General features: G+C 30.1%; 1 protein-coding gene across 1 annotated transcript; it reads left to right on the forward strand.

Moving 5' to 3' along the window:
* Positions 1-551: 551 nt before the first annotated feature.
* On the forward strand, positions 552-4,186 carry LOC137826414 (cytochrome P450 82A4-like). The gene is made up of 2 exons (XM_068632377.1): positions 552-1,636; positions 3,379-4,186. Exons 1-2 carry the CDS (start codon positions 695-697, stop codon positions 4,018-4,020), a joined length of 1,584 nt encoding a protein of 527 aa, XP_068488478.1. The 5' UTR covers positions 552-694; the 3' UTR covers positions 4,021-4,186.
* Positions 4,187-18,249: the final 14,063 nt, after the last annotated feature.

The following is an 18,249-nucleotide window of genomic DNA, read 5'->3' on the forward strand; positions in this document are numbered from 1 at the left end:
TGATTCAATCATAGTGTTAAAGCTCCAAGTTTCTCAAAAGCCTTTCCACATTATCCTTACAATAACCAAGATAATTCTTTATTATCCAATCCCTTTTTAATAAAAAAAAATATTTATTTATCGATTTATATTAATTATAATATCGTTTTACATTAATTACAAAAAAATATTTTCTAATACATGAAGATAATTAAATAAATGAAAAGATAAATAAAAATCATGTCAAAAACTTAAACAAAAAAAAAACTATGTTAAAAATTTATAAAATTTCGAATATTCAATAAAAAAATCTATTAAAAGTAATTAAATATATTCAAATTTATAAAATACTTAAAGATAATTACAATTATTTGAAGAAAATCCAACTTTTTTTGTTTCTTTGGAAAATAATAGTTTGATAATCTTTAGAATGGTATATAATTTTTTATGGTTTAGATTTTAAAATAAATATATATAATAAAAAATAAATTTGAAATTAATTAATATAAAAAATATTAAAATAATAGTATTGAAAATTATAAAGTAAATACACAAAAGAGGTGGATTGTGAATGTATAATTGCCCTACCTACTTTATCACATCCAGAAAATTTTCACATCAAACAAAAATGTACCTCTTCACCAAGCCATCAACTTGGTGTTGAATTATCTATTTAAGAATACCAGTACAATTGATTGGACTTAACAAAGCTGAAATGGATTTTGTTCTAAACTACTTGAATACCAGTGCCATTGCATTTCTTTCTCTAATCCTCTTCTGTTTATTCTTCTACAATCCCTTCAATTTTTTTCAAACCAAAGAGGCTCCCACTGTTGCAGGAGCATGGCCAGTACTTGGTCACCTTCCACTGTTGAGTGGTTCAAAGAGACCCCATAGAACTTTGGGTGCTTTGGCTGACAAATATGGACCCATTTTCACCATCCAACTTGGTTCAAAAAAGGCTTTGGTAATCAACAACTGGGAAATGGCAAAGGAATGCTTCACCACAAACGACATGGCCGTTTCCTCTCGCCCCAAGCTCATCGCCATTGAACTCATGGGCTACAATGCCATGTTTGGCTTTGTACCCTATGGTCCCTATTGGCGCGAGTTACGAAAGATTGTAACTTTAGAAATCCTCACTACTCGTCGAGTGGAACAACTGCAGCATGTTCGTGTCTCAGAACTTCAAAACTCGATCAAAGAGTTGCATGATGTTTGGTGCAGCCAAAAGAGTGAGTCTGGCTATGCCTTGGTGGAGCTGAAGCAATGGTTTTCTCACCTCGCATTCAACATGGTTCTTCGAATGGTCGTTGGGAAGAGATATTTTGGTGGTGAAAACTTGGACAATGAGAAGGCACAGAGATGTGTGAAGGCTGTGGAGGAGTTCATGCGTCTGTTGGGGGTGTTCGCAGTGGGAGATGCTGTTCCTTGGCTTAGATGGTTTGATTTTGGAGGGCATGAGAAGGCCATGAAAGAAACTGCGAAAGAGTTGGATAGTATTATAGGTGAGGAGTTAGAGGAACATCGAAAAAGGAAGGGTTTGGGTGAGAAGGATGATGAAGCTCAAGATTTCATGGAAGTAATGATTTCATTGCTTGATGGAAGAACTATTGATGGGATCGATGCAGATACCATGATCAAATCCACCGTACTGGTACGTATGTTTAACAAAAATGTTTTATTAACACTCACTAACATAGACTTGACACACTTGACACAGTTGGCATTGATGTAAAATGCAAATGCAAAACTGGTTCCTCCACATATATTGACAAACGCAAAATTGCTTACCCGTGTGTCTGTAAGTGATTACCTATGTGACGTTTATGATCACCAACTCTTCATGAAAAAAAAATTATTTTTTTTTAATAAAAACCATATATTAATTACATCGGTTAGATGGCTTAACCGATGTAAAAATCATATATTACATCGGTTAGATGACTTAACCGATGTAGGTTTCTCCACATATACTAGCACACACAAAACTGGTTACCCGTGTGTCTGTAAGTGGTTACCTATGTGACGTTTACGACCCACCCACTCTTTATGAAAAAAAATTCAATTTCTTTTATTATGGGTCATATATTACATCGGTTAGATAACTTAACCGACGTAATATGGGTCATTCTGAGTAAAAAAATATATATTACACTGGTTGTTTCTAAGAACCGATGTAATATAATTTTTTATCCTATTTTGAAGTTCGCGCTGCTCATTCGCACGCAATTTCACTCTGTCACGTCATTGTCACGTCTGCGACGTCAAATGTGTGTCATGTATAGAGGATATCAATATATGGGGACTCTATGTTTAATTTACACGTTATAATGCTTTTGAAATGTGAAACTTTAAGAGAATTAAACATATAAATACAACGTTAATGATGTAAAAGCATTACAAAATTCTTCACGTTAATGAGTGTTTTTTTTGGGAGAGTGAGGGATATAGTGATGTTGTGATTGGGAGAGAAAGGGACATTTGTGGTGTTGGGTGAATGAAAATGAATGGACAACTTACAAAAAAAAATTTCTGTTGTTTTTCCACTTCTTTTTTTATCAGTAAAATATCATATAAATTAAATGGAACATTTGATAGGTGTTTCAATTTTTTTATATCTCCTAGTTAATTATTCCAAAGCTACAAAACAACTACCAAATTTTCCACTCTAATTTGGTTTTTGTGAAAAATAATGAAATTTTGAGATTTTTTTTTTAATTGTACATCATCATCAGTTTAGAACTTGTTTAATTTTTACATGGAGGAAATGTAAATTATTATAGAACTCATGAGGTATTCCGTAGAAAATAAATAAAATTAAATAAATTTTCTTGTAAATTAAAATTAAGTATAGCCTAGTTATTTTTAGTAATAAGTTTTTTGAACATAATCTTAATTCAGTATAAGAAAATTATTAAATAAAAACTAATTTTAGGAACCAAAATAATTAGTTACTATTTGTTTAAATTAGAGACCATTTTATAAATTAAAAAAATTAGTGGTATCTAAAATAGTTTTTATTTTAATAAAAAATTATAAAATAGTTTTTAAATTGGTATCTAACCATTAACTATCAAGGTTTTAGCTACTTACTACTTTATATTTTAAATCAGTCTCTATTAGTCTTTTAGATACTAATTTATAATATGAAATATTAGTAACTAAAACCTAGATAACTAATTTAGATACCAAATTAGAAACTATTTTATAAATTTTTATTAATAATAAAAATTATCTTAGATACCAATAATTTTTTAGTCTCTAAATAAGTATCTAATTTAGTCAGTATAGTGACTAATTATTTTTATGTTTAAATTGGGTTGCTATTTAATGATTTTTTTTCTAGTGATTTTCTTCACTTCAATACTTTTGTTGGGTAACTTATTTGTTTTGCAGGCAGTGATTGCAGCAGGAACTGACACAAACAATACAGTTCTTACATGGACAATATCTTTGATTCTAAGAAATCCTTTGGTGTTGGAAAAAGTAAAAGATGAACTTGACACTCATATTGGAAAACAGAAATGCGTAAATGAGTCTGATATAAGTAAGTTAACATATCTTCAAGCTATAGTCAAAGAAACTTTAAGATTGTATCCTCCTGGTCCACTTTCGGCACCTCGTGAATTCACAGAGAATTGCACTTTAAGAGACTATAATATAAAAAAGGGAACCCGACTAATCACAAATCTTTGGAAGATTCACACAGATAGTAATGTTTGGGAAGACCCTTTGGAGTTCAAACCAGAAAGGTTTCTTACAACTCATAAAGATATTGACGTCAAAGGTCATCATTTTGAGCTATTACCATTTGGAGGTGGTAGAAGAATATGTCCAGCAGTATCCCTTGGCCTTCAAATGGTGCATTTCACTCTTGCTAGGTTTTTGCATTCTTTTGAAATTTTAAGTCCATCACCTGATCCTATAGACATGACTGAAACATTTGGATTAACCAACACTAAAGCCACTCCACTTGATATTCTTATTAAACCACGTCTATCTCTTAGTTGTTATGAAAACAACCGTTCCTTATCTTAGCTACGTGATTACATTGTATTTTTGTTCAAAGTACTTTTTGTTCCTACTAAATAGTTCAAAGTATTGTAGTTCCTCTATTATATATTTGTATTTTTGTTCAAAAGTACTTGTAATATTTGTAGTATTAAACATATAAATACAGCATAGTTGTTAATTAAATCTGAAATATTTTCTCAGGAACTTGCTTTAGATATGAAGATATGTATTTTACTTCGGTGGTTTAAAATCAGTTGTATGAAAATATAAGGTATAACACTTTCGTTAATGATGTAAAAACATTACAAAATTCTCCACGCAAGTGTGTTTTATCGTCATTACTGTTTATATGGGATTTGTTTGATAGAGGGGAGAGATATAAGTGTTTTTTTTGGGTGAGTGAGGGATATAGTGATGTTGTGATTCGGGGAGAAAGGGTAGTGAGGTTGAGAATGGAGATATTAATGGTGGAAAGGGACATTTGTGGTGTTGCGTGAATGAAAAATGGACCACTTAGAATTCAACATCATGAGTTTAGAAATTGTTTACTTTTCTTATGATGAAAATATACAATGATTATAGAACACATGCAAGTAATCCCTAGAAAATAAATAAAATAAAATAACTTTTTTTGTAAATTAAAATTAACTTTAACTTAGTTATTTTTAATAATAAGTTTTTCAAATATAACCTTAATTTTCTTAACTAAAATATTTCTGTTAGGTAACTTATAACCTTAATTTTCTTCACCGAAATATTTTTGTTGGGTAACTTATTTGATTAGCAGGCAGTGATTTTAGGAGGAACTGACACAAACCATACAGTTCTTACGTGGACAATATCTTTGATTTTACAAAATTCTTTGGTGTTGGAAAAAGTAAAAGATGAACTAGAATTCATATTGGAAAAGAGAAATGTGTAAGTGAGTTTATAAGTAAGTTAATATATCTTCAAGCCATAGTCAAAGAAACTTTAAGATTGTATCCTCCTGATCCTCTTTTGACACCTCGTGAATTCACAGAGAATTGCACTTTAAGAGGCTTAATATAAAAAAGGGAACTCGACTAATAACAAATATTTGGAAGATTCATACAGATAGTAATGCTTGGGAAGATCCTCTAGAGTTTAAACCAGAAAGGTTTCTTACAACTCATAAAGATATTGACATCAAAGGTCGTCATTTCAAGCTATTACCATTTGGAGGTAGTAGAAGAATGTGTCATGGAATATCCTTTAGCCTTCAAATGGTGCACTTCAAGCTAGTTTTTTGCATTCTTTTAAAATTTTAAGTTGATCACCTGATCCCATTGACATGACTTAAACCTTTGGATTAACCAACAACAAAGCCACTCCACTTGATATTCTTATTAAACCACATCTATCTCTTAGTTGTTATGAAAACAACCAATCCTTGTGTTAGCTACGTGATTACATTGTATTTCTATTCAAATTACTTTTTGTTCCTACTAAATAGTTCAAACTACTTGCTATCTTTGTAGTTCCTCTAGTAAATTATTTCAAAAAGATGTATACATATTATATATTTGTATTTTTGTCCAAGAGTACCTGTAACATTTATCTTTCTAAATTTTGTAACTATTTCAAATATATAATTGTTGAAAGTATAATTGCATTGTATATTCTTGCCATTTTGACTTTTTCTTGTTCCTTATTTATTGTTATTTTCTTTATATTTTCCATGTCAGTCTTATTGTTGTGTTTTTAAAATTTAAGTTTGTATTTTTTACTATTTATGTTTAATTCATTTTCATGTACTAGATACAACGATGATAATTTTCTTATTTGCTTTATTGCAAACATCAATTGACTCAAGACATCATATATGCCAACCTTATATCACTAGTGTAAAAATGGCTAATATACATCGTTTCACTATCAGATGCTGTCTATCAAAATGCAGTGACATTTTTTAAATTAAAACAGAAAGATAAACAACGATTGTAAGAGGAACCACTTTCTATTTAAATCATTGAGAGAATAGGCAGTGGCTCTAACCCAACAATCATTGTCTATTCCATATATGATTTAAATAGACATTGATTCCTCTTACAATTATTGTCTATACCCTCGTTATTACCCTAATTCGAAGCTCTGTGGCACTTACGCTTTCGTTCTTTGCGTTTTCTTTCTTCTGCTTCACGCTATCTCTTCAAGTCTTTTGAACGTTCTCTTCATTCATTATCTTTGTAAGTTCTTCCTACCCTTATTAATTATTCTTCCTCCATTCTTCCTATCGATTCATTGCTCATTCTTTGATTGGTTTATTGTTTAAGGTTCTTGTTCATTGTTCCACCACCGCACTCCATTTTCCCTCCATCCCCGCCTTTGTAAGTTCTTCCTACCCTCATTTCTTATTCTTCCGCTTTCGTTCTCATCTTATTTTCCCTCGATTCTTCCATTGGTTCATTGCTCATTCTTCCATTGGTTCATTGCTCATTCTTCCATTGGTTCATTGTTTAAGGCTCTTGCGCTCCGCCCTCCACCGTTGCCCTTCACCACCGTTGCTGCCATTACCTTGAGGTTGGTGTTGTTTTTATTTATTTTTTTAATATTTATTTTTGTCTATATGTGACTTATAGACGGCGGTTATGGAACAACTGTTATCTATACCTCTATAGAATAGACTACGTGCTAATAAACAATGGTTTCAAAACCGTTGTTTAATTGCTAAAAAAAAATCATTGTCTTTTACCTTTTTTGCACTAGTGTATTATTTTATTTCTCAACAAATCAAATTGCTACCTACTTATTTTTTCAATTTTTCCAACCAATCAAATTAGATCATCTTCAACTTAATTAATCCTACCTTATCAATATCTAAACATAAGAATTTTCATAATCTTAATATGGAATAAAATTTGTATAATTTATAAAACTTCATTCCCATTCTTAATAAACCAACATTTTTTAATAAAACATTTAAAGTTATATAATATATTATTAATCATAACTCCTACATTAGTGTGAAAGTTGAAAAAAAAAAAAAAACAAGTATGTAGGTTAACTTTGATTCTAGGTAAAGGAAAAATTCATTTCAATCTCAAGTGTGTATGTCCTCTATTATAGTTAATTTAATATGTATAGTATTGTTGTGAAGTGTCATTTGGATATGACAAATTTGTTATGACAAAAAATAATGAATCAACATTGTGATCAAAGCGAGTTTGTATTCTATTTTTTAAGTTATTGATGAATCTTGATCTTTTGATTATATTGGTGACTGATAAGTGTCACAATTCAGTAATATATCATAAAAAAGGATCGACACTTATGAATTTTATTTGATAAAATAATTATAACTAAAACTCTAATTTAGGAATTTTAACCTTTTCACATATTTTTGGATTATGAAATGAATAAGAATGATTTCCATTTTTGTGTTATTTTTAGGAATTTAAGGAGAGATGAAGCAAATAAATATATTATGAATAATGATGTCACTGAGCCCAAATCCAAGTAGGTTAAATAGAATGCATGATGCATAACCCTAAAATCATTGGTGGAATAGGAGGTGAGGATAAAAAATCCTAAAGGAGGCAGACATCAAGGAGAAACATTCTGGATCTTCTTTTCTCCCCTTTCCAAGCTTGTAATGGCCAACATGAGTGACTTATTCTATCCTTTGGTATTGAGAATAATTTGTTTAAACTCTTATGTATTGAGGTGATATTTAAATATAATATTTTGTTCTAAATTGATAATTGGTATTGTCATTTTATTTGTAAGGCTTGTTTACCGTGATTTTGATCCTTAGATTTGATTGAAAGTACCTCTAAGTTTCTGACCTACATGATAATGCTTAACATATTTGAATGTTAGGAATATATTTGAAATATTAATTGATATCAACATCTAATCCTAAGGATAATGAGTTTTTACAAATATGCGAGGAATCGATATTTAGGAGACTATCTTAATAATTTTATGTGAGAAATCGATATAAATGAATTTTGTATGGGCATCAATAACAATCAAAGGATAAAATATTATTATGCTTTTCAAAATACAAAAGAGTGAGAAAGATGGATCTCAATCCCAATTTTCTCAATTGAATCAAAGACTTTTTTACTTTGCTTTATTTACATTCTTGCAATCATGTACAACAAACATCCTCCAAACTTTTACTTATTGTTTTCTATTTAGTGAATCTTATACTTGATAATTCAATTGTTCCTTGTGGGTTTAAAATTCGTTCTTATGGAAAAATTATTACATCTAAGATGGTACACTTGCTGTAAAATAGTCACCAGTGACTCTTATTATGTGTAACATATTAGATTAAAACATGTAAATTTTTCGTATGTTCACTAGTGCAGAAATGCTAATCAAATGCGACTATTTTACATTTACAAATGCGGCTATAGAGCCGCATTTGATCAACACGCATTCGTAAATCAGAGAGATACAAATGCAGCTATAGAGCCGCATTTGTAAATGTGATTTACGAATGCGGTTATTTCAAAATAGCCGCATTTGTATATTCTTCTGAATGAACTGAGGGTTTTAGGGGTTTAAGATTTATGAATGCGGCTCTGGTAATAGCCGCATTCGTAAATCACATTTACAAATCCACATTTGTAAATCTTGTTTTTTGATTTACAAATGCGGCTTTGGTAAATAACCGCATTTGTAAATAGTGTTTTTTTTTTTAAAGTGCAATTTGTATTGTCCCTAAACCATATAAATTAACCTGCATAATGATCAAACCCAGCCAGACAAATACAGAAATATAGAGATAAATTGAGAGAATCAAAATGTACATTTACAATAGTAATCAAACATAATAAAACCTACACTATTGCTTAACTATGGTAGAGTTATAAAAATTTATGAAATATGTGGACCAAGAATCTCTGACATATGAAATGCCTTCCGAATTCATTGGTGTTTCGTCCGTGAATAACTGCATTGCAAAATATAGTTGACATAAATTAGTTTTTAGATATATATATATATATATATATATATATGTTCAAGAATTATAAAAATGATTTAACATATCATGTTATTACCTCTTTCCAACCAGTTTTAACACCTAGTCTTATAATGGTAATCATCCATTGCATAATGTAATAGCCACACTCATAGTTTTCTGGTTGTTTATTACACTATAATTCAATAAAAAGTATTATGTTAGTATATTGATAAACAATGATAATAGAGAAAGAAAAAAATTACAAACCTTTATTCTTATGTAGTTCAAATTATTTGAACTGGATCGACCTTTTAGGATGTTATATCCACACCATGAACTGGTTAATACAAAAAACCTCGTTAGTAGATGGTTAATTAGTAACATATACAAAGTTAAGTTTATAATGTACTTACGTATCAATGATATCCTTAAATTTTGTGGGAATCTTCTTGTGTAGGGAACATAACCACACAGCAGTGTTATCAACCATTGATAAGACAAGTAACTGCCAATGATGCCTATATCATCCATGAAAGAGTTAGTAAATATTTAAAACTTGATTTTTAAATATTAACTAATATTTTAAATAATATTTTTAAAGTGATTAAACAATATTTATGCCAAGTTTTTAAATTATGGATAATTAAGTCCACGTAGTGTTAAGACTCGAATTGGTTCCCAAGTTTTAAGCCCAAGTTTTATTATTCCCAACAGTGATTTGATAATATATGTAGAATTATGAGTGTTTATTATCCTGTTGAGTTGAAGTTTGGAATGAATCTTGGTGTTCTTGTATTTTGGAGTAGGAGGATCTCATATGTGAAGTCAAATGAGTTATTGTTAACAAGGCGTAACTCATGTGGGATTTGAATAATTACTCAACCGGAGTAACAAGCAGCAAATAATAATTTCTTCAACTTGCAAGAATCTGTGAGGATCAATAACAAATAATGATAGCAACAAAAAACACATTGAAGGAAGACACCAAAATTTTAATGTGAAAAACCTTCTCAATGTGAGTAGTAAAAACCACATGCACAAACCAGTTAATCAAATTCCACTATAATCAAAATTAAGATTACAAGAGAGCGTGAAGTCATATAGTCTTCTAATAGTTGTTTTCATATAATAGAAACCTAATTACTTGAGTGAAGGCTAACCCTAGAAGATTCAACACAAGACCGTTTAACCTACCCACATTTATAATTCAATTATTACTATCAGTTGGAGAAGACAACAAATAAATATCAAGCTATTAAGGTTAATATCTTTTATCTTCAATATACAATGTTTATTCTTCTACAATCCCTTCAATTTTTTTCAAACCAAAGGGGCTCCCACTGTTGCAGGAGCATGGCCAATACTTGGTCACCTTCCACTGCTGAGTGGTTCAAAGACACCCCATAGAACTTTGGGTGCTTTGGGTGACAAATATGGACCCATTTTAAACTATTTTGTAAATTATCTGAACTTGTTTCATAGGTAGTTTTTTCAATTATGTGAACTTGTTACATACTAATTTTGTTAATTATTTAAACTTGTCTCATAGTTAGTTCTATAAATTATGCGGACTTGTCTTAATTATGTAAGGATTTTGGGTATTAGCATAGAAGAAAATTACTTTGTTAAATTAAAAGTAAATATTGATTCTTCCCATTGGTTTTTCATATTCATATGTAGGAGTTTATGTGTGAGTTATTAGAAATAGAAAGAGAGAGAGACCTGAGTAAAGGTTATCAGAAATTGCATTGTGTAGAATAGTTGTCCCTACATTCAAGTACTTTTCATTTGGATAATATATATCTAAAAGTAAGACTATGAAATTATTAAAGTAATTAAATTGATATTTTTTTATTAAAAAATTATTAATAGAATATTTTAACAAATTCTATTAGTTTTTTCAAGATTAAAGGTAATCAAAGTGAAATCGTTACAAAAGAAAATATCAATTGAAAGTTTTGGTGGATGGTTTAGCTGTATTTTAAAGGTATGATTTTCATTTAAATTTTTATTATTATTGTTTTAAATGAACTAATTTGTGTGTAAATTTATGTTTTACTATTTATCAAAATGAAAAAATGACACACTTTCATTTTAGTATTCATTGATAACACAATGTTAAGTTTTTTTTTAATCAACATTTAAAAATAATATAAATTGGAGTATTGAAGGTACTTCAACCCATATACAGAAAGCCAATTCAACAGAGGTGAGGCTGTTAGAAAAAATGGCCAAACATAACCATATTCTGCATATATAAAGTTCAAAATCCTAAACCTCAAATAAAAATATGCACATATACAACATACTATATTTACCAAAAAAGTTCAACAACATAATCAATGTCTAAGATATAAAGCATGGCATTTCCAAAAAGGTATGTTGCATCCTTGGTACCTATTGTAGCTTCCCACACATCATTTGTGGTTGGTTATACCCAACAAAATGTCCTCTCATCCAAATATGAAACTAACAAAAAGAGAAAGAAGATCATTAACTGTCAATGCATCGATTTTAAGCATTCATATACATTAATGCACCAATCATAATATAAAAGAAATTTGACTTTGGAAATTTATAAGTCACTCATGCCCATGCATGCCTTTACTTTAGCTATAGCAAAAATTTCAACAAGATCTACCATAACATTATTAAAGATAATCCTATTTCTATGATTCCAAATTCCCCAAATAATGGCTATCCACATACATTTCCTTACATTATTATTACCCAAGTAGTTCAAATCCATAAAGCCTATTTGATCAAAATGTTGAGTAGTATTATGACAATGTACAAAAACTCTACCAATCCGCACATCAGACATACACCACACTTTAGAAGCCACTTTACATGTAAAGAAAATATTATTTACTGTTTCTAGTTAAGCCCAACACATAACACACATGCCCCCTTTAGTCTGAATTCTCTATGTATTAAATTACCATAGGTTGCAATTTTCCTAGTCAGAACACGCCAAGCAAAATAATGTGCAGATGGAAGAGCTTTTAAACTCTAGAAAGAATCAAAGTTAAATGAAAAAGAAAGATGTGGCTGCAAAATATTTTGATGCAAAAGGACTTTATAAGAAGAATTAACAGTGAAAGAGTTTGAGATATTACGTAGCCACATCCACTCATCATTTCTACAAGCATCTTTCAAACAACCTTCAAGTCATCCATAAAGGCATTTATAATTTCCTTTTCCCGTGAAAACCACTCTCTTCTCCATTCTATTTGCCATACCCACTAGTAAGCATGCCATAACCCATATTTATCTATAGATCCCTCTTTAAGTACTGAATCTGAAAAGAGTATGGGATATCTATTTTTAAGGGTATCATTCCCTACCCAACAATTTGTCCAAAACAGAATATTACTCCCTGCACCTACCTTCCATCTTCTCTAATAATCAAACCAAGAGTTTCCTCTACAAACCTTCTTGATATCTCTTGGCGTGAGTTGATTTTATGATTGATCATTTTTATGGTGACACTTTACTTAGATTTGAATTTTAGACAATTAGAGGTGATAACCTAAGGAAAATTCCCACTGGACATTAACTTAACCAAGTGGTTAAATAGATGTGAAGGTTCATTTTCATAAGGCAAAGAGAAAAAGACATGAACAAGGTGAGGATGAATGCAAACCGAAACTTGAAGAAATGATACAAAACCGAAACAATTAAAGGACAAGGAAGATACAAACATGAAAAGGAATGGATAAATGGAAGAGATGATGAAAGGAGAACTTATAAGTGGGATGAGGCCGCCACTTGAGAGCATCATGACCCCAAGATAAGACCAATTTGGAGGAGACTCACTCACTCACTACTTACACAAAAATTGTGCATAATTTCTTTACTATATTTCAACTTGTGAATATAATGAGGGAGGTCTCCTATTTATAAGATGAGGAGCCTTGGAAAACAAGAAATGAGGGTAGAAGGGGAAAGGGAAAAGTGGTGCAGTTTCTAAGGTGGACTTTAGTCCAAGCCCGCACCTTATGCATCATTCTAGAAGCTAGGGTTTCCTTCCTACCCTAATGGACTTCTCCTATGCCCATTCTTATATAAACCTACTCTACAGAAATTACAAAAAGGGAAACCAACTGATGCTCAACATCCAAAGTCTGTGCTCTACTCCTAGTAATCCTCCGAGGTATGGTGCGTGTTGATGTCATGGCTTGGGCTTGGTCATCATCATGGGTAGGCGCCCTCTCTCCTTGGTCCTCATCATCTCTCCACCACCAAGATTCAGTTTCCATGTCAACACGTGAAAGTTAAGAGACTAAAACTAATTTTAACTTCTTTTTATATAAAAAAAAATAAAAATATTTAAAAAATATCTCACAATTGATATTTTTTTATATAAAATATGATCTTATAATTATAATAAATATTATAATTAATATAAATTTTGTGTTAATTATTATTTATTGAATATATAACTTTATTATACCCCTGCTAACTTATATATTTTAGGATTTTATGAACTGAAGGAACAAGTTTAACATCATCATTTTCAATTTTAAGAAATAAATTGGTAATTTTGAATTAAAATTAATTAACTGAAAGAAAGTTTCTTAGTACTATACTCCTAGTATTCAGTTTCCCATAGTAAACCATAAATGAACATCACTTTAAATATTTTTACCATAAATTACCATCAACCATTTAACTTGAGATTTTAAAATATTTCTAAACAAATATATGAAAAATAAATTTTTTTCTACAAAGTGAAAAAACTAATAGCCAAAGAAATGAATTGTTTACACACAATTATTATAATGTTATGATGTAATATAATATTACAAGAAAACGTGAATTATATACGGATTATTACATACAGATCAAAATCCGTATGTAAAATCAACATTACATACGGATTAAATTTCGTATGTAAATAAGTATTACATCCGTATGTAATTTTTGGCGCCATGGAGCGGGAATTAAAATTCGTATGTAAATCTGTTTACATACGGATTTTTTTCGTATGTAATTACATACGAATTAATAAAAAATATAAATAGGTATAAATAATAATTGGTAATAATGAAAAAATTAAAAATAATTTTTTTTATATTACATACGGATTTATCCGTATGTAATTTACACACGGATTCAGAATCCGTATGTAACGCTTACCTATGACAGTTTTACATACGGATTTTGGCTGTATGTAATTCCAATTTTTCTTGTAGTGTAATTAGTTTTTTTTAAGGGAGCTTCTTCAGGTCACGAGCCTCTAAATGCCTTATTTTAGACTTCCATATCTTTGGCATGTTGTCCTAATAGCATTCACTAACACAAGTATTCTTATACCTCTCGTGGTACAAAAGTATTATTACACCTCTTTAGGTACACAAGTATTATTACACCTCTGCAGGTCACCAATTATTCTCTACCTCTTCAGGAAATCAGTCATAATCTTCTCCTAAGATCAAACATATTAATACAATGAGAAAACACTTTCTACAAAGAGGTGCAATGTGTCCACCCATTCTCTGGAAAATCCAATAATCTGTTTTTCGTAGGGCTGGATTTCTTATTCAGGAATCCTCATTTTCTTAAAAGTCTTCCAGTACAAAATATTGACCAAGCTGCCTTGATCCACCAAAACCTTAGTGATGGCGAATTTATCTATCCACGATTATGACCATGGGTTTGTCCTGGGCAGGGTCGATGGCAGTTAAGTCATCATTTGTGAAGGTGATTAGCAAAATCCTAAGTCGACCCTTCGTGGTTATCGAGTGGACCGACTGAATGGCCCGAAGGTGCTTCTTATGAGCGGAACTAGAACATCCACCTCGAGTGAATCCTCCAACGATCATATTCACCTGCACCTATGGAGCATTTGGGGTCTCGGTTCTCTAGGGGAAGGACTTCTACAAATTCGTCCCTCTCGTCATCGTCAAAACGATGCAGACCTTCCTCAAGAGAGGAGTAACAATAGGTGCCACCATAATCTTAATCCAACATTGCTTCTTGCATCACCTTAATGCCCCATGATGGGTTACAAATTATTTGTTGGGCTAATTTTCAAAGCCTGTTCATTGGCTAGGGGGTTGTTAGCATGCCTTTTTTTCATGTGCTATAATTCTCACCAAGAAGTATAACAATATAATTAATTGCTTAAAAATATTTTTGAGACATAATTTATCACAACTTTTTAATATTTTAAAGCATTTTATATTTCTCGTCCAATGTATGTTTTTTTCTTTTTCATTTGATGTTAGTTACTTTTCTTATATACTTATCATTTTAAATTTAGAATATTTTTCAGAAAAACGCCAATACTTACAATAAAAATTTTAACGGCCTTTGCATCACCTTAATGCCCCTACTGGGTTACAAGCCATATTTACTTAGCTCAATATGTAGTTATGTTTATCATTGCTTTATATACACTTAATAGTTCAATTATCTATCGGATGTGGGCCTAATTTTCAAAGCCATATGTGTTCTTTGGCTACGGGAGTTGTTAGCATGCCTTTTTTTCATGTGCTATAACTCTCACCAAGAAGTATAACAATATAATTAATTCCTTAAAAATATTTATTGAGACATAATTTATCACAACCTTTTAATATTTTACAGCATTTTATATTTCTCGTCCAATTTTATAAATTAACTCAGTAAATCAATAAATATTTCTCTAGTATTAATATACTCAACTTTATGTCTTTTCTTTTTCATTTGATGTTAGTTACTTTTCTTATATACTTGTCATTTTTAATTTAGAATATTGTTAAAAAAACGCTAATACTTAATAAAGAAAGTTCTTTCCCTAACTTTTCCAAATATACTTTTCAAGTTAGTGTAATGTTTAATAAAAATGTTAACGATTAATAGTAATAATTATTATTATAATTATAATAAATTTCAAAAAATTGTTGATATAAAAAGATGATGGTTGAAGCAATATTAATAGTCATGATAACAATAGGCACCATAAAAAAAATAAAAAATATAAAAACTTTAATACCTATTGTTGGGTTACAAGCCATATTTACTTAACTCAGCAAGTGGTTATGTTTATCATTGCTTTATGTACACTTAATAGTTCAATTATCTGTCAGATGTGGGTCTAATGTTCGAAGTCATTTGTGTTCTTTGGCAACGGGGGTTGATTTACCTTTCCAAGATACCTGCACAAACTCATTGATTAGGAAATATGATTCTAGCAGTCATAAGTGCAAGCCTATCCGCCGTTATCTTGGAAAGAGTCTTAAATTTGAAATTAGCAACAACAATTGACCTGTAATCTTTAATAGAGTTAGTACCCTGAATCTTATGAATAAGAGATACCAAATTATTGAAATTATATGCTTTGTAGTCTCTAAGTATTTTGTTCTTATATTTTGCACTCCTGTTCTTATATGTAAATTTGTTTAGAACAGTGTATATATACAAAATGGTAGTTGCAGTAATATTTTTGCTAGTTTCACATTAGTGCAAGTTCAATACGAGTTCGAATGCATTATATTCTTTTTCTTCTTACATACTTAAATGAGTTGAAATAGGGATAAGATTTTAATTTTTCAATAGTAAAAATATATTTTTTTATAATTAATAATTTTAGAAAATATATTTTTTTTTTATGTGTGTAGACTTACGGACTACCTCTTATACAAAACAAATCAGTAAAATAAATTAATACTTCTTATGCAGAAGGACCTATACTGAAAAGTTAAATCCGCATTGTCATCTCTAATAATCCCACAAGGAGACATAAAATATTATAATATATATTTTAAATTTATCTGAGTTTCACCGACGCAGATGCTATATAACGTTATTGAAAGAAAAACATTATAATTTGGAGCAAATGAGTGGACACATACCGTATAAAAACATTTAAACCATCCAAATTTAAATTTCAACCCACCAATTTTTAATTTCAAACCATCGAATTTTTGTTTCAAACCATTTAACAATGAATTTAATCCTCCATCTAAATTTAATTGAATTTAAAATCCATATAAATTTAATTGAATTTAAAATAGTGAAACTTACGTTTTGGATTAACTTAAAAACAAAAGACAGTAATCATGGTCCTCAAAATATGATAAAATAAGTTGTTTATGGAAAAAAATGATGGTTGAAGCAACATTTAATAGAGGACAACCAGGTAAAAGGTAAAACAGTATTTTCTCAAACACTAATTAAGGCACACCTAGTACTAGGTCCAATATTGTTTCTTACATCACCTTAATATTCCCATTTGGGTTACAAGCTAAAATTACCAAGCTCAACAATTATGGTTGTTTATCATTGTTTTATATACAGTTAATAATTTCATTATTTGTTTAATGTGGGACTAATATTAAAAGTCATGTGTGTTCCTTGTTATTCGTAGCTTTTTTTTATGTTCTGTAATATTTGACATTTTTGAATCATTAAATATAAGAAATATGCAAACCAACTTCAATATCCAAAGTTATTTGTTTGTCTTACATATGTCTCAATTCAAGGATTTGACACACCTCTTAAAATATATTTAACATATATTTATATAAGTATATGTTTCTGTTTTCATTTATTTTTTTAATCACTAAAAGAATAAAACATTTATAGCAGTGTCCTGAAGAAGGTTGAACTTTCACTTGTTGACTCACAACTAAATTCCTATCATTTAAAAGTCAAAAAGGTTTATAAGATGGAAAATGGGCTTCTATGTTGTATTTCAACATTTGAATAAACAAAAGAATAAATTGATAACTAGCCATAAGTGAGATCCTTTTAAAAATTTGACAAGTATGATGAAAATCATTTTCTCCGGAGAATATAAATTGATTAACATTCTTAAACAAAATATTTGTATCTAGGAAAAAGTCATTAGGTATAATATAGACAATTCTAGTACTAGACTCTTCTCTTTTCCGCTCATTATTATTCATCTCTTCAGAAGATATCTCTATTTCTTTATTTTCATTTCCTATATTTCTAGGACGTTCTATTGTTAGTGTGTCTAAAATGTGAGATACCTCCTGTTGAGTTTCTACGAATGGAGATTCTTGTTTCTTTTAAAGATATTCTAATTATTCTCTAAATTCTTTTTGCGGATATAATCTTTTTCTCCATCTATAAATTTCTAACCTATTGTAATAAATTTCTTTAGATCTTGAAAACTAGGTTTAGAAACAATAGGGTTAGCAAAAGATATATTGTGATAAGGCTTCTCCTTGGGGTTTGGATGAGTAACCCTCCCTCTTGCAGCCCTTTCTAGGGTAGGATGAGCTAGGATTTTTATCCATAAAATGGGCGTTTGGGAAGACCTTTTCTCTTGGAGAATAAGGTTTCTTATAAGGTTCGTTGTT

The sequence above is a fragment of the Phaseolus vulgaris genome, chromosome 11 (genome assembly GCF_000499845.2).
Source record: "Phaseolus vulgaris cultivar G19833 chromosome 11, P. vulgaris v2.0, whole genome shotgun sequence".
Classification (NCBI taxonomy): domain Eukaryota; kingdom Viridiplantae; phylum Streptophyta; class Magnoliopsida; order Fabales; family Fabaceae; genus Phaseolus; species Phaseolus vulgaris.